The sequence below is a fragment of the Balaenoptera physalus genome, assembly GCF_965194825.1.
Source record: "Balaenoptera physalus genome assembly, chromosome: 10".
Taxonomy (NCBI): Eukaryota; Metazoa; Chordata; class Mammalia; order Artiodactyla; family Balaenopteridae; genus Balaenoptera; species Balaenoptera physalus.
In genome coordinates this window covers 49,645,971-49,667,274 of record NC_138889.1, presented here as the reverse complement: position 1 = coordinate 49,667,274, position 21,304 = coordinate 49,645,971, and the positions used below count along the sequence as shown (strand labels likewise).

General features: G+C 36.2%; 1 protein-coding gene across 3 annotated transcripts in view; it reads left to right on the top strand.

Moving 5' to 3' along the window:
* The first annotated feature begins 4,624 nt into the window (after positions 1-4,624).
* The window catches only part of EED (embryonic ectoderm development), a 33,058-nt gene continuing 16,378 nt past the window's right edge, over positions 4,625-21,304 (top strand). The window contains exons 1-6 of one of the 3 annotated variants that reach the window (XM_082410189.1): positions 4,627-5,442; positions 10,668-10,820; positions 12,792-12,884; positions 16,152-16,217; positions 17,268-17,393; positions 18,043-18,124. In XM_082410189.1, coding sequence (XP_082266315.1) covers positions 5,329-5,442; positions 10,668-10,820; positions 12,792-12,884; positions 16,152-16,217; positions 17,268-17,393; positions 18,043-18,124 — 634 coding nt within the window. In that variant the 5' untranslated portion in view covers positions 4,627-5,328. Of the gene's footprint in view, positions 5,443-10,667; positions 10,821-12,791; positions 12,885-16,151; positions 16,218-17,267; positions 17,394-18,042; positions 18,125-21,304 lie in introns of all 3 variants that reach the window. The other 2 variants (XM_082410190.1, XM_082410191.1) reach the window with 2 other exon arrangements.

The window sequence follows — 21,304 nt, the reverse complement described above, 5'->3', positions numbered from 1 at the left end:
CAAATCAATAAAATTAGAAATGAAAAAGGAGGAGTTACAACAGACACCACACAAATACAAAGCATCCTAAGAGACTACTACAGGCAACTCCATGCCAATAAAATGGACAACCTGGAAGAAATGGACAAATTCTTAGAAAGGTATAACCTTCCAAGACTGAACCAGGAAGAAATAGAAAATATGAACAGACCAATCACAAGTAATGAAATTAAAACTGTGATTAAAAATCTTCCAACAAACAAAAGCCCAGAACCAGATGGCTTCACAGGCAAATTCTATCAAACATTTAGAGAAGAGCTAACATCCATCCTTCTCAAACTCTTCCAAAAAATTGCAGAGGAAGGAACACTCCCAAACTCATTCTATGAGGCCACCATCACTGTGATACCAAAACCAGACACAGATACTACAAAAAAAAGAAAATTACAGACCAATATCACTGATGAATATAGATGCAAAAATCCTCAACAAAATACTAGCAAACAGAATCCAACAGCACATTAAAAGGATCATACACCATGATCAAGTGGGATTTATCCCACGGATGCAAGGATTCTTCAATATACACAAATCAATCAATGTGATACACCATATTAACAAACTGAAGAATAAAAACCATATGATCATCTCAATAGATGCAGAGAAAGATTTTGACACAATTCAACACCCATTTATGATAAAAACGCTCCAGAAAGTGGGCATAGAGGGAAACTACCTCAACATAATAAAGGCCATATACAACAAACCCAGAGCAAACATCATTCTCAATGGTGAAAAACTGAAAGCATTTCCTCTAAGATCAGGAACGAGACAAGGATGTCCACTCTCACCACTATTATTCAACATAGTTCTGGAAGTCCTAGCCACGGCAATCAGAGAAGAAAAAGAAATAAAAGGAATACAAATTGGAAAAGAAGAAGTAAAACTGTCACTGTTTGCAGATGACATGATACTATACATAGAGAATCCTAAAACTGCCACCAGAAAACTGCTAGAGCTAATTAATGAATATGGTAAAGTTGCAGGATACAAAATTAATGCACAGAAATCTCTTGCATTCCTATACACTAATGATGAAAAATCTGAAAGAGAAATTATGGAAACACTCCCATTTACCATTGCAACAAAAAGAATAAAATACCTAGGAATAAACCTACCTAGGGAGACAAAAGACCTGTATGCAGAAGATTATAAGACACTGATGAAAGAAATTAAAGGTGATACAAACAGATGGAGAGATACACCATGTTCTTGGACTGGAAGAATCAATATTGTGAAAATGACTGTACTACCCAAAGCGATCTACAGATTCAATGCAATCCCTATCAAATTACCAATGGCAGTTTTTTACAGAACTAGAACAAAAAATCTTAAAATTTTTATGGAAACACAAAAGACCCTGAATAGCCAAAGCAGTTTTGAGGGAAAAAATGGAGCTGGAGGAATCAGACTCCCTGATTTCAGACTATACTAGAAAGCTACAGTAATCAAGACAATATGGTACTGTCACAAAAACAGAAATATAGATCAATGGAACAGGATAGAAAGCCCTGAGATAAACCCATGCACCTATGGTCAACTAATCTATGACAAAGGAGGCAAGGATATACAATGGAGAAAAGACGCCTCTTCAATAAGTGGTGCTGGGAAAAATGGACAGCTACATGTAAAAGAATGAAATTAGAACACTCCCTAATACCATACACAAAAATACACTCTAAATGGATTAGAGACCTAAATGTAAGACTGGACACTATAAAACTCTTAGAGGAAAACATAGGAAGAACACTCTTTGACATAAATCACAGCAAGATCTTTTTTGATCCACCTCCTAGAGTAATGGAAATAAAAATAAACAAATGGGACCTAATGAAATTTAAAAGCTTTCGCAAAGCTTTTGCAAAAGCTGAGGAAACTACAAACAATACGAAAAGACAACCCTCAAAATGGGAGAAAATATTTGCGAACGAAGCAACTGACAAAGGATTAATCTCCAAAATATATAAACAGCTCATGCAGCTCAATATTAAAAAAAACAAACAACCCAATCCAAAAATGGGCAGAAGACCTGAATAGCCATTTCTCCAAAGAAGACATACAGATGGCCAAGAAGCACATGAAAAGCTGCTCAACATCACTAATTATTAGAGAAATGCAAATCAAAACTACAATGAGGTATCACCCCACACCAGTTAGAATGGCCATCATCAGAAAATCTACAAATAATAGATGCTGGAGAGGGTGTGGAGAAATGGGAACCCTCTTGCACTGTTGGTGGGAATGTAAATTGATACAGCCACTGTGGAGAACAGTATAGAGGTTCCTTAAAAAATTAAAACTAGAACTACCATATGACCCAGCAATCCCACTACTGGGCATATACCCAGAGAAAACCATAATTCAAAAAGAGACATGCACCCCAATGTTCATTGCAGCACTATTTACAATAGCCAGGACATGGAAGCAACCTAAATGCCATCGACAGACGAATGGATAAAGAAGATGTGGTACACAATATAATGGAATATTACTCAGCCATAAAGAGGAACGAAATTGGGTCATTTGTAGAGACGTGGATGGATCTAGAGACTGATACAGAGAGAAATATGTCAGAAAGAGAAAAACAGATATCGTATATTAACGCATATATGTGGAACCTAAAAAAATGGTTCAGATGAACTGGTTTGCAGGGCAGAAATAGAGACACAGATGTAGAGAACAAACGCATGGACTTCAAGGGGGGAAAGTGGAGGGGTGGTGGTGTAATGAATTGGGAGATTGGGATTGACATATATACAGTAATATGTATAAAATGTATAATCAGAAACTGCTGTATAAAAAAATAAATACAGTAAAATTCAAAATTAAAAGAAAATCAATATGCCAAAGCAGCATACTGCAGGTGGCATGTCCTGAACTCTTTCACCCCCCTGCCACTCTTCTCTTTGATTATAAATCCCCACCTATCCTTGCTGTATTCAGAGTTGAGCCCTGTCTCTCTCTCCTACTGTTATAGTCTTGACACTTATTACAATAGTCCTAAATAAAGTTGCTTACTGTTTTAACAAGTGTCAGAATAACTTTTTAACATTAGCAATAACGAACATTAACTAATTTCCATTTATTATCCCTGACTCATCAAATTTTTAAAATATTTCTCCAAGTTTTAATAAAACTAAATATTTTAAAAAATATTTTCTGCTTTGTTATGGATAACATGCATGCTGAAAGGCACTTTCCTTCCATATATCCTTTATCCAAATGTTCAGCACTTTTCTGATTTTATTAGTAGAAGGTGACTCCCACTGATCCCAGATACACAGAGTAATTTGGATTGGAAATGCTTTAGTTAATTATCCTTTATTTGTAGAACTATATTCACAAACATCCTTATCAACAGATAAGTGGGGTATGTTTGTCTCTGTCCATGAAAATGTCATACCAAAGCACATCTTACTTTCTCAGTGGTGATTCCATACCAGTCTCATCTCTCTCTCACCAACTGAGGAGTGCTTAGCAGCGCCTGGCACATTAGGAGTTCAACAAGTGCAGTTACTGTTATTAAGATATGAACTTTAATTTTTTTAGCTTCGTTATTTTTCCTGAGTCTTCACTGCAAAAACTTCTTATTCTGCCCTGCGTTTGCTTTACCTTCCCTTGCTCATTCTCAACTGACTTCTCTCCTTATCTCCAAGAGTGACTTGCAATCTGCAGTTAATGAAACAGAGATAATGATATTCTCTACGTTAAGGCATCATGCAGAAGTAGTTCTAGTACACTAGAATTTTATCGTGGGGCACTCTATACTGTTTATCCAACGGGTGATGTAATGAGATCTAAAAGACAAAAAAATATATAATATCAAGTAAGTGATCAAGAAATATTAGGTCCCTTCCTATAGCTTCATTTTTACAGATGAGGACAATGAGGCCCAGAAATATAAGTTGTCACAGCTAAGTTCCAAAAAAGGGGGAGGGAGGGGGAACTGGCTTTTATTTCTTGTCATAGTTCTCCTTTTCTGGGCTATTCATTTGGTTATGTGTCTTAATCACCCATCTAACAAATCCACGAGGCTCACCAATGTATTTGGCACCTGTCAACCGCCCAGATGTGGTAACACAGCAAACATTTTGGTGAAGCATAACAGTTTTGTTGCCTTCCCCTAGAATTTTATTGTATCTGGTGTGCCAAAAAATATTGTCCGTCATTTGTCTCACAGTCTCATGCATGCTTGGAGATGAGCATTGACTTTTAGGCCCTGTCGTTGTTCAGGGCCTTGATAATCCTTTAACAGGTAAAAGAAGCACTTTGTAATGTTACTCATTGGAGTCTAGAATTATAATTTTAGTATATTCCTACCTAAACCCTACCCAATATTGGTACCAATTGGACGAGGATAATCATTCATCGCAATAAACATTCACTAGAATAAATATTCATCAAGAAACTAGGAGGCATTCAGGGATTATGATTTTGTAGCGTTTAGAAATCCATCCTGGACTACGGAAACCCGGTGGAAGACTACCTGGTTCACAAACAAGATTTCAAAGAGGAGGGGCTTGGAGGAGGCGGGTCCGGACAACCAAGCGCGAGAATACGCCCCAGCGCATGCGCACCCATTAGCGGGTAACTCCCATTTGCTAGGTAGGGGAGGAAAGTGAGAAGCAGTCTACAATTTTAAAATTTTTGTTCGCAAAAGAAAATTAGATTGTGATCAGTTCCGTGAATACTGTGAGAGCGTTATTCTCCGAGTTCAAGATTAAGGACACTTGGCATATACCGCTAAACCAAGAGGTGACTTCTCGTCTCGTCCCCCATCTCCTGGGACATTGATAGGCTAGTCCATTCCACAGACTTTCGAGTCCTTGCAGCGGGTCGGGGATCGAAGGATTGGGCCAATTGCGGCTGAAACGTCTTTGGAAGGAGGAAGGGGGTGAGGGGGCATCCCTCTGAGTTCCGCCTCTCCTTTTTCGAGGCGGTCGTGGGGAAGGGGGACGTACGAAATATTGCCCTCGAAAGCCAAGGATCACACCTCTCCGTGCAAACTGCCGGGAGGGCGGCGGGAAAAGGGCAAGACGGGAGTGGGGAAAGGGAAGGATCCAGGAAGCCGCGCGGGAGGGCGCGCGCGCGCGCCCCTTTTTCAGCAGTGTGGCGGGGTCGCACGCACGCCCGCCTCGGCGGCTGGGCGCGGTTTGCGACAGTGGGGGGAGTGGTGGCAGTGGCGGCGGCAGTGGCAACTTTGCGGCAAGCTCCGGACGGGCTTGCTTGACGGCGGTGTGGCGGAGGCCCCGCCCTAGGCGGCAGGAACCTGGAGGGAGGCGGAGGAATATGTCCGAGAGGGAAGTGTCTACAGCGCCGGCGGGAACAGACATGCCTGCGGCCAAGAAGCAGAAGCTGAGCAGCGACGAGAACAGCAACCCGGACCTCTCTGGAGACGAGAATGTGAGTGCAGCACTGAGCAGTCCGGACGGGACTTTGCAGTGAAAGTTTCAAATTCTTTTTAAACTGTAGGCGCGGGGGCGGGCAGGCGGCTGTGGGGGGAGGGAGAGGTGTCACCCTCTACTCAGGAAAACGCGGGCGTGGAGGAGAGCATCGAACTTGTCTCTACGGGGATTTTGAGCTGCGGCCGAGAGCGAGCGGAAACTTGACGAAGGAGAGTGGTTTAAGAGAGAGCGTGGTGGTGGAGGTCAGAGGACTCTGAGATCCTTTTGCGTGCATGCGGAGTGTCTGGGCCTTTAGGCAGATTTGGGAGAGTGCGGATCTGAGATTCCAGTAGTTTAAAAGGCAAGTTAGAGGTTTTTCTAAGACAGTTGGAAGGAGGGGCCAGCGTGTGTTAATGGACTTTTAAAAAAGAATTTAGGGGCCGTGTCACTCTTAGACCCTTACCGACTGTCCAGGATGGGAAGAGTGGCTCTTAGACGTTAGAGATTTCGGTGACTCTTTTAAAGGGGCTTTTGTGTCCGCTCCTGTCTTGTCCGCGGAGAAGGGGCGTGCCTGACAGTCGGCTTCTCTTCAGGAGGAGGAAAATTGAGAGGGTCGTCTACTGACTTGGAGGGGGAAACGACCCTTGAGGAAAGAATGAGAAGGGACAGTTACTCTTTTGTAAGTTTTCACTAAGATAAAGGGGATGACCTGGAAGATTTTAGGCCACTGTGGTCAGGGTAGATGTCTTTAGGTGTGGGCTCGTGGCTTCGCATGTGTAAGGTGTTCTGGAATCAGATTTTTTTTTAAACTCTTAAATGGATCTTGGTAATACTCTAGTCCGTCCCAACAGTTGATCCCAGTGTTTTTAGGTGAGACGCCAGTAATGACCGAACTGACATTAATTTTCAGTTTCATGTTTTAAGTTTATATCCAATAAGGTCAGCAAAATGTCTTCACAGTTCATTCAACGAATTACTCTGAAATGTGAACTCTCCGAGGTAACAACATCTGATTATCTTTTTTAAACCTTTAAAGTGTTATAGGAGGTTGGTGTAAGTTCTTCTTTTTCTCAGTTATCTAGTTTTAAGAATAAATGTTTTATCTTACACACCCAGTTCCTAAGTTCTACATCACTGCATCACCGACTGAAGCATGTATATGGCATGGTGTCAAGACCAGAATTTTCACTGAACAGATGGGAAAGAATTCTTTTTGCAGATAGAAGAAAGATATTTGGGAGATTGTTTGTGGGATTTGGACTTGAAATTTCTGGAAGTTTAGGTGTTGAATGTTACTTTAAATCTGTTTTTTTTTTTTTCCTGTTTGTGCTTCCCAATCTTATTATATATTGGGATCTAACATTTTTGACCCTCTTCATTCCAGCCTTGGGTATCTGTTTTATTTCCACCTCTTCTTAAATTTGTCTAGGCAGATTAGGTTAGTGACGAGGAGCACAAACTGGATCTGTTAGGTTAAAATCCGCCCTCTACTGCTTACCAGTTGCTTGGTCTTGAGCAAGGTGCTTGACCTAGTTGCCTTAGATTCTTATCTTAAAAATGGGGATAATAACGGTATTTACCTCATGGGATGTTTGTGAGGATTAAATGAGATAATATAGATAAAGTGCTGAAAAGAGTGCCTGCCCCTTAATAAGTACCATACAAGTGTTAATTACTATTACTTCTTTTGTAATCACATTGTCTAGACTTATGTTTCTGGCCCTTCCACATATTAATCAGGCAGAAATGTAATGAAAATGTCAATAACCTATTAGACGGAGGAAAATTTCAGGGGACCAAATAAACTGAAAGGTTATATTCTTTTTACAGACCCTTAAGAGGAATGTACTCCTTGATGCATACTAAAGCTATTCAGAACTAGATGATTGGACTAAGCTGCTGTTTTGGTTCCTCCATTTGGCTGGGACTTTTAACCTTTTTTGTGCCTCGGACACCTTAATGAATCCTGTGAAACCTTCTCAGAATAATAGTTTCAAACGTATAAAATACAAAATATAAGATTACAAACAAAATTAGTGATAAAATTATTAAAAAGTTACAGAATTTTTTTAAACAAATTTAAGATTTGTTTTAATAAAGTGCTTTAATGTGAAGTGCTTCTTTATTAGCACATTAAGTAACTAGGTCTAGCAGTGACTCTGATAGTAATGATGGGCAGAGACAATTTTTGAGATCTGCAACAACTATAATGTGATATAAAAATACCTGATTTCATTGGTGAGAAAGTCACAGCTGCAGTAACATTAGCATGTATGCTGCCTGCATTATTATAGAAGGAAGTAATAGATTTCACTTAAAGATAGTGAATATTAAAATGCAACTTTAAATTTATTTATGTATTTGTTTATATTGCCACTTAAGTTCACAGGTCCTCTGAATTGCATCCAGGGACCCAGATCTAGGACATAGGTTAAGGGAAGCGAGTAGAGAACTCTGTATAAAAATGAGTTCAGAAAAAGCTAACAAGGGCAGTGGTTTTACTCTTGAGGGAGCCAAATAATGACAGGAAGGCCAAAAGCAAGTGGAGGAAAGAATGTGATGTTTTTGAGTTGGAGTGGAGGTAGTCTGAGCGCTTGCTACGGTTAAAGTGAATCAAAGAATTGAAAGGACATTAAAATTTTTTTCAATTGAGGTATAATTGACTAATAACATATTATTTCAGATGCACAACATAATGGTTCGATATTTGTATACATTGCAAAATGATCAGCACAATAAATCTAGTTAACATCTGACCTATTTTAAGTTTGTTTTATATGTATCTGCCATTTTATTAACTTTTTCATATGATTGCAGAGTAGTTAGATTATGGAAGAATTGTTGTCTGGTAGTGAGATCAGAAGGCTGAATCTGGAGACATGTCTTTTGCTTAAGCAGCCTGTGGCAAGATTAAGGGCCAAATTACTATCCCTGTTCCCTTGTTGAGCAAATGCAGATGGTAGTGCCATATCTGTTGCATAGTACCATTCTATATTTTGCGGAGGGACCAAGGTGGAAGTCAGCTTGTACACATATTAGATACTTAGGAAAGGTTTGAATTTAAGGATAAAATGAAAGCATTGTGACTGTATTTCATTTCCATTTGACTCTGTTTGATTTCCATTTGATCTTGATTTGCCTATTTCAAGAGATGGGTAAATTAAGTGGTTAAAAGTTTATACACATACACACACACACATACACATACATGTAATGTGCCCCAATTATTAACAATGTTTTGTGTGGCTTCTTGATTAGCAGTTGGATTTTTAGAATGGAAAGAAGAATTTTCCAGACTGGGAAGAAGCTAGTGAATAAATGTCTAACCATTTTATTATTTCATTTCTCTAGTGTTGAAAGATAATTTTCAGAAAAAGAATAAATTTTCAGAAACATTTTACTCATGTGAGGGAACTGGGCAAGTGTAAGTCAAACGGTACAAATGTATATGGATTAAAGGAATGTAGAGATGAAATTGCAAATGGAGACAAAAACTTCTCTTCAGAGTGAAAGGGAAGACATTTTGAACCTCTACCTTTGGATTATGCACAGTGTAAGAGATGTAAGATTGTTCAAAGGCAGTGAAGGGGGCTAGAATCTGATAACATGGAAGAGCGTGCAGTAGTTACATAGTTTTCCAGTGAAACACAAAATTGTTTTCTACGCTAGGTTTTAACTGTGTAAATACAACTGAAAGGTAGGGAGAAATAGAGATTAACAGTGATTTCAGGACTTCCCCGGTGGTCCAGTGGGTAAGAATCTGCACTCCCAATGCGGGGGTCCGAGTTCAGTTTCTGGTCAAGGAACTAGATCCCACATGCATGCCACAACTAAGACCCTGGGCAGCCTAAATAAATAAATAAATAAATATTAAAACAACAACAACAACAACAAACCCAGTGATTTCAACCTAGGAACTGAACTCTTAAAGTTTTACATTTCTATATCTGTAAAAGCTGATTATATTTACATTAAATTACAGTCTAGATATTGGGCATTACTGTGTGCCATCTATCCACTTCATTCTCTTTTTTCACCCTAGATAACCAGTATATTTTAGAATGATTTGTGTATTTTTTTTAAAAGCGTTCCATTTTGGTAGGAACCATTCATTTTGAAAAACCACCCCTAAGAACTACTGTATAAAACCGTATAGTTTTTAAGTGAATTAATATGAATTTTTAATATACTTTTTGATACTCCAGTTAATTTTTAACGTTCTGTAATATAAAACCAACTTTAGGAAGCAGTAATTTAAAAACAACCTCTAAGACAATATGTGTTCCTAATATGTGTTCTCATAGATGTTAATAGGCACTCCATGAAAAAAAGCTTCCTCTGGAATGAATTTAGTAACTACTGCCCTAAGGTGATATAGGTTTAAATAAATCTCTATTCCAAGGAACACTTTGGACTGTGTAATGAAAGGAGGTAGTGAAATCCTCTTCTCAGAGTAGAGGACCATTAATATAGCTTGTGGACTGGAGACAGGGTATAAATTAGGTGAATTTTCAAGGTTTCCTGCAGTCATTTCTACATTTGGAAGGATTTTACTTTACAGTGAGTTTTTGGAGCTCTATTGTATGAGTATTTTAGAGCTATGAGTCAAATTTCACTTGTATGTAGCACATAACATGTAGAACCTAAAAAAATTCTAAATGGTTTAACTGTTATAAATAAGCAGAGTTTGAATGATAATCAGGATTTTCATCTAAAGTAGGAAGCACTAACACTGTAGCCTCAAACGGCCACCCACTCCCATGCTCCAAACTGAGCAGCAGTCAAATAAATTATGAAGACATGTAGGTCAGTCAGATTTAGGAGTCATAGCTTTTGGTTTTGAATCCCAGCAGCCCTAACCAGCAAGACACCATTTAGGCTCTCTAAGCAACACTTCCTTATCTAACAGTACCTTGTATGAAGAGCAGTAATGATGAAGTGAGGCAATGCAGTAAAGTGGCTGGCACAGACCAGTGCCTTGTTGTTTAAAGGCAGTGTTATTCTTACCATTAGCATCATCATGGTTAGCTTTTTTTGTTTATATTTTTGCTGAAATATCAAATATCCACAAGTCCTAATGTGTTTGTGTTTTATTCTTGTTTGGAGACAAGAATAAATTTCTTCATTTCTTGCAGGATTTATTAATTAATTCTTTTAGGCCAGTCAGTAGCTACCCAGTATGAACTCATTTCCTAAGTACAGTATTGCTGTTTCATATAATTTTTTCTGATTTGCTGCTCATAGGATGATGCTGTCAGTATAGAAAGTGGTACAAACACTGAACGCCCTGATACACCTACAAATACGCCAAACGCGCCTGGAAGGAAAAGTTGGGGGAAGGGAAAATGGAAGTCAAAGAAATGCAAATATTCTTTCAAATGTGTAAATAGTCTCAAGGTATGTACAGAAAGACACAGTCTATGTGCTGAATGATGGGCTCCAGAGTTATTTCTCAGTGGTAAACATTTTATGCTCAAGATACTCTGTCAAGTTAAAAATATTATAAAATTATAATAATCTGAAGTTTTGTTTGTAGGGCAGACTGCATAGTTATTATAATCCATTCCACATTTGTTTAGCTTTTTTTTTGTTTGTTTTACATTAAATGGGTAGTACCTAGTATTGCATCTGGTTTTTCTTTACTGTTTTTATTGATTTTGAGAAATGTTACTCTTCATATTTTGGTAAAACTTAAAAGCATAAACCACTTCCTGGTACCTGTTACTGAAAAAAACTGAATGTGACTCATTAACTTTGAGTTAACATAAATTGAAACAGATGTCTTACTTTTTGCAGTCTTTAAAAATTTAACTCTTTTATTTGTAATTGTTTTCAAAGAAAAAGTAGAAATTTAAAAATTTTTTGAATATTCAATATTTGGAAAAAATAATAGGTTGGAGTTATTTATATTACTGCCTTCCTCAATAGTCTTTTTATTTTTAAAAAGGATTACTGATATTTACTTTAAATGTTTTACATGTATTCATTTCCTGTTTTTTAAATTTGGGGGTGTTTTTCCTGTGCTGAGCAAAAATATGCATTATATTATCTTATACATATGTTAGATAGATTCTTTTTAAAATATCTAAATATACTTTAAAGTCTTCGGAAAGCATAAGAAGCTATGGCTTTATGGAAATTATTTTCCTGTCTATGTAGCAAAATTCATTGCTCAGTGTGTCAAATTATACTGTCTTAAAAGGAGGAAAATTAATCTCAGTGGTGGTGGTTTTTTTTTTTTTCCTTCTTCTAAAGCAAAGTGTCCATTGTAGTTTCATGTTAATATTTAGATATATTAACCTGTTTTTACGTAGTATATCTGGAAGGTGGTTTTAACTGCCATTTGGATATTTTGATTAAATATTTCCAAAGCCTAAAGCTATGGCTTTTTAAAGGATAAGAAATGAATGTTGTTATACTTTAAAAGTGAAAACAGTGCCTTAAAGTGAATATGAAAGTTACTATTAAACACCAGGAGATTGCCAGTATAATCCTAAGGCTGAAAAATAACTTTGTGAACAAAACTGAATACTTGTAGCACAGGGAACTCTGCGCAATATTCTGTGGTGGCCTAAATGGGAAAAGAATTTGAAAAAGCTGTATATGTATGGCTGAATCACTTTGCTGTGCACCTGAAACTAATACAACGTTGTTAATCAACTCTACTCCAATGTAAAATAAAAATGAAAAAAAACCCTGAATACTTGTTTTTTGTACATCTCCTTATAGCCTCCTGGTAACTGTGACGTTACAGCCCACTGCCTCCCCTGGCCCCCACTGTTCAAGTATTCTTGTTCATTATAAAACTTCTTGGGTTGTTTTTCTTTTAGGACCCAAATTCAAGGTTATTTAAAGTTGTTTTTATAGAACTGTAGAAAGCAATGATTTGAATGGAGTCTGATATGCTTCACTGTACGAGGGAAATTAAACCTAATAAAGTTTAATGAGTACTGGAGAAACTATATTAACTGTTAGGTTATTTGTTATTTCAGAAAAATAAATTGTGTCCTTATGTCCTAAGGGATTAAATGCCTTTGTCACAATTATCCATTTTATTTTGATTCAGAAGCGTGCAGTTGGGTTTAAGAATATAGAAGGCAACTATCAAAGTATTTTCATTGATGAGTACTTGTTACCTAACCTCTGATTTAAATCTTTAATTGTTATAAAGCTTTATCATGCACCAGTATTTTAAAATGTGAAAACTGGACTAACAGATACCTTTTAAGTGTCAAAAGTCAGTTTATGTATGATATATAAAATTGCAGCTTGCATTTTGGAAAAAAGTTATAATGGGAATGGTCAGTTTAGTACCATTTTTGGTTTCTAAAATATATTAATTTTTCTTATTTCTTGGTTATTTTATAGGAAGATCATAATCAACCATTGTTTGGAGTTCAGTTTAACTGGCACAGTAAAGAAGGAGATCCATTAGTGTTTGCAACTGTAGGAAGCAACAGAGTGAGTGTTAAGGGGACTGTTTGGCATTTGGCTTATCAGAGTCTGGTGTTAATACAACATTGAAGTGTAATGATTTTGAAGTAAACTTTGTATAGCTGGTTTGACAGTATTGTTCCTTTATGTAAAAGTGAAGCATTCTAGAAACTGACAAAATTAAAAGTAATCTTTATGACTGAAAATATATCTTTATTTCATATATCCTCCCAATTGTTCATGAAACAGGTTTCTATTTACATTTTGTACTCATAAATATTTTGTTTTGAGTGGCTGAAAAAATTGACCTTGCTTTTTAGAAGTGACTGTAATAGTTGTTTGTCAATTTAGGGTAAGAAGTCTGTGATTTCTTAAAAATAATAAACATAATTAATTGCTCTCTGTAAATGGAAAGCATAAATCCAGTGGATTTATGTAATAGTTACTGAAAATATTTTAATTATATGCAATAAACATTTGTTTTGAATTGTTTTTATTTTAGGAAGCCAGAGTATCTTGAACTGAGAGAATGCATGGAAAAAACCATGCTGGGCATGTTTTGATGTAAATGGTTATTTAACTTTTTAGTTAAACCTGGGGCTGAAAAAGTGGATTGCAAAGACTTGTTTATTTCCATTCACTTCTAAATGAATGGGAAAAAGGATGATTCCCTAGTGCTTACCAGGGAGAATCAGGAGTTTTCTGTTAATCTGAAATCACTTCGGAAAAATTGTCCTCCTGATAAGTCTTTACTGTATTAGCTGACATTCTGCTTATTCATTAGTACTGTACTAAGAGTTATGAGAAATAACAGACAAATACATTGGCGTATTTGGAAAAAGAAAGATGGAAGAAATTGACTAATTGGTATGGATTGACAATAAACAAAGTCACTTTTTTTACCTTTAGCACAAGAGGGGAGGGAAAGGAGGTGAATCTGAGAGGTGTTCCATAAGTTATTTTAATTGAGTGAAATTAAATTTTATGGTTCTTTAGTAATTGTGCTAAGCTTTTTAGAGAAATAAAAGACCATGGTTTTTAATGCACGCCGTTTCCTATATTTGTTTGCTGTTTTAGTGTTAGTATTCTGTTCTCAATCAAAACTAACTTGGGAGTTGTCAGCTGAGTATTTTTCAAATGTCAGCATATTTCCAAGCTTTTTTCCTTTTTTATTCTGAAAGTTTGAGGATCATACAAACACACATGCATCTATTCTGGGCTAGAACTTTGCTATTCCTGTTTTCTAAAAAGTAAAATTTGGCTTTAAGTAATTTCCTGGAAGTCTTTAAGGAAGTTTTAATTACATTTAAGGCTCTGTTGCTTTTACTGGTCATTGAAGTTATGAAAATTTGAAACTCAATACTCAAGTTGATAACCTGGGATAACAGGTTTTTTTGGTGTTTAGCCAAATATAGGTTGTGATATGTAGCTTGACAACAACAATTCAGAGGGAAATTGATGTAGTTTGAAGAAGAGATTAAGGTTATTTTTTCCGAAAATTGGGAACATAATCCATTAATTCATTTGAATCCACTTTTAAGACATCACTATAAGCCTGATTATACTTCACTAACTTCACCATCATATTAGTATAATTAGAATTAGTGTAATTTGTGCTCCAGTATGCTTATTGTAATGTTCCAGGCTTTCTAACAAAAAGAATCCCTGTTCTCATTTAAAATGACATTGAATTATACGTTACTGAATTATAAAAAGCTCTGCTGTTTGGACTTCTTTTTTTAAAAAAAGAAAGAAAAGTAAAACAAAATAATCTTTTAAGCCAACCTAGTTAGCATCCATATAAGGAATTTTTTTAGAATATTAATGTAGAAATTATCTTATTAATAGGTGATGATAGATGATTTAAAGGATCTTTATAGAGTTCTTATAGACTCTTATTAAGATTAATAACAGGTTATTGCTAACATGACTAAGCTGTAAGAAGAATGGAAAGAAATTTATAAAAAATTTAGTATTATAGAGTAAGCCTTCTGTATCTGTGGGTTCCACATCCTCAGATTCAACCAAGTGTGTATCAAAAATATTCAGAAAAGAAAATTCCATAAAGTTCCAAAAGCAGAACTTGAATTTGCTTTGTGCTGGCAACTATTTATATAGCATTTACATTGTATTAGATGTCATAGTGGTCTAGAGATGACTTAAAGTATATGGGAGGATGTGTGAAGTTATATGCATACACTATGGCATTTTATATAAGGAACTTGAGCATCCTCGGATTTTGGTTTCTGTGGGGAGTTCTGGAAGCAATCCCCGGCAGATACCAAGGGACAACTGTACATAATTGAATAAAGTGTGTATATGTTTAGAATATGTGACGAAAAGGCCACTGTATATCAGAAAGTTAATATTTGATGAGCAATGTCCATGAGAAAATTATTAGGCAAATTTTAGATTTTCTTTTTTTTTTTTTAATTTAATTAATTTATTTATTTTTGGCTGCCTTGGGTCTTCGTTGCTGCGTGTGGGCTTTCTCTAGTTGTGGCGAGCAGGGACTACTCTTTGTTGCGGTGTGCGGGCTTCTCATTGCAGTGGCTTCTCTTGTTGCAGAGTGCGGGCTCTAGGCACACGGGCTTCAGTAGTTGTAGCACACGGGCTTCAGTACTTGTGGCTCCGGGCTCTAGAGCACAGGCTCAGTAGTTGTGGCGCACAGGCTTTGTTGCTCCATGGCATGTGGGATCTTCCTGGACCAGGGCTCGAACCTGTGTCCCCTGCATTGGCAGGCGGATTCTTAACCACTGCGCCACCAGGGAAGTCCTAGATTTTCTTATATGTAATTAATAATGCTCTAAAACTATCTGAAGACTTTAAAGCTTTAAAAGAGGATAAACCATGGGAATTCCCTGATGGTCCAGTGGTTGGGACTCCCTGCCATAGGCCTGGGTTCAATCCCTGGTCAGGGAACTGGGATCCTGCAAGCCTTGTGGTGCAGCCAAAAAAAAAAAAAGATAAACTACAATTTTAGGGAGTAGTTATACTTTACTGTGAGGTATTCAACTTTATTTACTTGGAAGAGTTGGTGCAATTACATGGATGAGATAAAAGTTGAAAACATTGGAAATAGAAACCATTATTATTACTGTAGTATTTAATATATTCTGGAAATTATGTGATGCATTAGGCTTTACAATAGCTTCCTTAAGTTTAAAGGAGCTCTTTTAAAGCAGTAGTTTCTGTAGCATCTTTGAGATACATTTGTGACTAAAATATGTTCAAAAGCTGAAGAGTGTGTTTCTACATTTGAGATAAAATTTACTGTATTTTTGTTTTCATTAGGTTACCTTATATGAATGTCACTCACAAGGAGAAATCCGGTTGTTGCAATCTTATGTGGATGCTGATGTATCCTTTCCTGGGTTTTCAATATTGTTGGCTAAAGAAATTGACTTTCAATAAGTACCCCAAAACTTTTGTAAATTAGTTCTCTAAAGTTACATTGTCCTTTCTTAACTTTAACCAATGCTATTCCTTCACTGTCACCCAAAAGATTCCTAGTATCTAGTTTTCCTGATTCCTAGAAAGCCATTGTAGGGTGGATATGAAGGAGGACAGTGTGCGTGTCTGGAGATGAGCATTGGAAATCCTGTAATAGAAAATGATAGCAGAAACTTCCTGTTTCTTTGACCTTGCTTGGAATTTTATCATTTCAGGGCAGTTATATTGGTGAACTTGGGTTAATCAGAAGCTGTGCCTGGCAGTCATACCGAGTATTTGGTCATCAAAGCCTACAGGGAAAAAATAAACATGTGTAATTTGTTTAGGAAATACTGTAAAACATGGGTTTATAAAGAAAAAGCTTTAAAAAGCCAAAGGGTACAACAGTCAAAGTTTGGTGATAAGACTTCTTCCAGATCCATTTGAAAAAGCTAGCAAATAAGAAAAAGCAGGAACATTTAGTTTTCCCTTAGGTGATAAGAAAAGAAGTGACCTGTAGCCGTATTGGGAAGGTCTCACACAGGAAAAGGTGGAAAACTGAATAGTTATTGATCTTTATCTAGAGGCACATAGAGTTACTGAGATAGAGCCAGGATCAGCAAATTACAGCCTATAGAGCTGGCCACCTGTTTTTGTAAATAAATTTTTATTTGGGACACAGCCATGCCCATTCATTTACACATTGGCTATGGCTGCTTTCAAAAGACAGAGGTAAATAGTTGTGCAAACAGCAAAATAGTAATCAAATCTGAGTGGAAGGACTGGATTTGTTTGATCATTTGGTGTAGATTTTAGACCTAAAATCTCCATTGGTTAAACCTGGTAGTGTAAAGAAAAATGGGAACTTCTTTGTCAAAAACTTCAGCAGTTCTCTGGAGGTTTTTGTGAATAGTATTGTGATCACTGATGTGTTTACTTTTCAAAAACAAATTATATTTCTTAACTGGCATTTCTTAGGCTGATGAGAACTTTTACACTTGTGCATGGACATATGATAGCAATACAAGCCATCCTCTGCTAGCTGTAGCTGGATCTAGAGGCATAATTAGGATAATTAATCCCATAACAATGCAATGCATAAAGGTGGGTTTTCTTGTTAAATTACAGATCTGCTTTTTTTTGAATGCACACCTGCAAAAGCTTGTCATGTTGAATTTAAAACAGAGTCGATGTCTGTGCAGTTTCTAATTTGGTTTGTACTTTGCCTATTGCTTCATTTAGACAAGTCTTTTGAGACCTTTGTCACACTTGGGTAATGCAAATTAAGGAATAAGTGGGAAAATTTTATCATTTGAACTATTTTCTTTTAAAATAATTTCTGTCCTTTTGTCTTGCTTTAGTCTGAGAGGCTTTAAATGAACAATAAGAAAAGAGTGAGCTCATTTTCCAAAATCCCCTAAATAGGGGGTATAGAGTCAAGAGCGCCTTGTAAAGAACTGAAAAGTGAAGCCTTGGAAGTTGATACTAAAAGAAATTTCACAAATCACTTTAACCTTGGGGGTACATTAGAATCATCTGATAATCTTTTAAATCCTTGCTGTGGCTCAGAATTATCTGCAAATGGGACTTGAACATCTTTTATTTTTGCTTCAAGTTGGGTGCTTTTAATATGCAGCCAAGGTTGAGAACCGCTACTTCAAGTGAAACTATTTTTCCATTCTCCTAAGATTAATGAAAAAGAATTTATTGATTTTTATATGAAAGTTGAAGAAATGTTTTAAATTTATTATAGCACTATGTTGGCCATGGAAATGCTATCAATGAGCTGAAATTCCATCCAAGAGATCCAAATCTTCTCCTGTCAGTAAGTAAAGGTAAGAGAAGCATATGTTTCTTTAGTTCTATTATTTGGGAGTGAGTTTTTTATTTTAGGGACAAACTGTTCTAAGGAAAAAAGCCAAATTTAAAAAGAAGTAAGTTTTAGAAAAATCTTAGGCTACATTAGCATCTCCAAACCAAGAATTGGAGGATGGGACCTTGAAATACACTGTTAACATACAATGTAAATAAAATAATTGGTACTGAGGATTAAGTGTGTATTACCCTTATTTACCATATTGCATTATGATAGTTTTAGAACTTTATCTGCAATTGAATTATCATATTAAGCTTCATTAATTTTAAGTGGCAGATCACCAAAGTTATGACATTTTTAATAGTTTGAAGGTAGTTTTGCAAATCATCTTACCATTCTTTCCAATCATGTAGTAAGAAATAATGCATCTGAAGATCGATATTGCTTTTTTTTGACTCTCTCTATATAAAACTTTTGTTTTATAAAGGATTCCCTGTAGAATTCCTTAAAATGCTAAGTTATCCAGCGTAAGCTCTTTGAAATTTTTCCCTTATGTATAAAGAGAAAGCATTGCTTTGCTCTGTATGGCTATGTCAGCATTATAAGTTTATTCTGGGTTCAGACAGTCCTCTTAATCATTCTTAATCATTTCTGAGCTCTCTAAAATGATTTGGGTTGTTCTTATCTCTACATTCTGTTTTCGATTGCCCTTTCTCATTTCATTTCTACATTATTATTCTAGTCAAGTTTATTCTTTTAATGGCTTGTCACACCGATAACCTAACCCCCACAATCTGCTCATATTAAAAGATGTCCTCAAATTAAAACTCTTACATGAAACATGTTTCAGTGTGATTTTTCTTTAACTATCAAGGCTTGTTTGGAAATAGACACCTAAGAAGAGAGCTGATAACTTTTTCTCTTCTCTTAATAACATTAGCTGGGCTCAGGTATTCCTTTACAAGTAACATAGGCCATAATGTGTTACTTGTTCTTAATGTCACAACTTTTTAACCCTGTTCTTCCCCCACTGTGTCTGTAAGAGCATTTTTCAAACAGCTTTTCAAAATGAATAGGAATTTTTCTGTAAGTAATGCTCAAGGAAGGAAAAGGCAACCTATAGAAAGGAAAAAATATTTGCAAATTATGTATCTAATAAGGGACTTGTATCAAGAGGTCATACAGCTCAGTAATAAAAAGACAACCAAATTAAAAACAGCCAAAGGTTTTGAATAGACATCTTTCCAAAGAACTTGTACAAATGTCCAATAAGCACATAGAAAGGCACTCAGCATTATTATTAATCATTAGGGAAATGCAAATCAAAAACACAGTGATACAGGCGAATTCTATCAAACATTTAGAGAAGAGCTAACACCTATCCTTCTCAAACTCTTCCAAAATATAGCAGAGGGAGGAACACTCCCAAACTCATTCTACGAGGCCACCATCATCCTGATACCAAAACCAAAGATGTCACAACAAAAGAAAACTACAGGCCAATATCTCTGATGAACAAAGATGCAAAAATCCTCAACAAAATACTAGCAAACAGAATCCAACAGCACATTAAAAGGATCATACATCATGATCAAGTGGGGTTCATCCCAGGAATGCAAGAATTCTTCAATATATACAAATCAATCAATGTGATACACCATATTAAATTGAAGGAGAGAAACCATATGATAATCTGAATAGATGCAGAAAAAGCTTTTGACAAAATTCAACACCCATTTATGATAAAAACTCTCCAGAAAGTAGGCATAGAGGGAACCTACCTCAACATAATAAAGGCCATATATGACAAACCCACAGCCAACATCATTCTCAATGGTGAAAAATTGAAACCATTTCCTCTAAGATCAGGAACAAGGTAAGGTTGCCCAGTCTCACCACTATTATTCAACATAGTTTTTGGAAGTTTTAGCCACAGCAATCAGAGAAGAAAAAAGGAATACAAATCAGAAAAGAAGAAGTAAAATTGTCACTGTTTGCAGATGACATGATACTATACATAGAGAATCCTAAAGATGCTACCAGAAAACTACTAGAGCTAATCAATGAATTTGGTAAAGTAGCAGGATACAAAATTAATGCACAGAAATCTCTTGCATTCCTATACACTAATGATGAACAATCTGAAAGAGAAATTAAGGAAACCCTCCCATTTACCACTGCAACAAAAAGAATAAAATACCTAGGAATAAACCTACCTAAGGAGACAAAAGAACTGTATGCATAAAACTAAGACACTGATGAAAGAAATTAAAGATGATACAAACAGGTGGAAAGACATCCTATGTTCTTGGATTGGAAGAATCAACATTGTGAAAATGACTATACTACCCAAAGCAATCTACAGATTCAGTGCAATCCCTGTCAAACTACCAATGGCATTTTTCACAGAACTAGAACAAAAAATTTCTCAATTTGTATGGAAACACAAAAGACCCCGAATAGCCAAAGCAATCTTGAGAAAGCAAAACGGAGCTGGAGGAATCAGGCTCCCTGACTTCAGATTATACAACAAAGCTACAGTAATCAAGACAGTATGGTACTGGCACAAAAACAGAAATATAGATCAATGGAACAGGATAGAAAGCCCAGGGATAAACCCACGCACATATGGTCACTTTATCTTTGATAAAGGAGGCAAGAATATGCAATGGGGAAAAGACAGCCTCTTCAATAAGTGGTGCTGGGAAAACTGGACAGTTACATGTAAAAGAATGAAATTAGAAAAATGCCTAACACCGTACACAAAAATAAAATGGATTAAAGACCTAAATGTAAGGCCAGACACTGTAAAACTCTTAGAGGAAGACATAGGCAGAACACTCTATGACATAAATCACAGCAAGATCCTTTTTGACCCACCTCCTAGAGAAATGGAAATAAAAACAAAAATAAACAAATGGGACCCAATGAAACAAGCTTTTGCACAGCGAAGGAAGCCATAAACAAGACGAAAAGACAACCCTCAGAATGGGAGAAAATATTTGCAAATGAAGTAGCTGACAAAGGATTAATCTTCAAAATATCCAAGCATCTTATGCAGCTCAATATCAAAAAAAAACAACCCAATTCAAAAGTGGGCAGAAGACCTAAATAGACATTTCTCCAAAGAAGATATACAGATTGCCAACAAACACATGAAAGGATGCTCAACATCGCTAATCATTAGTGAAATGCAAAT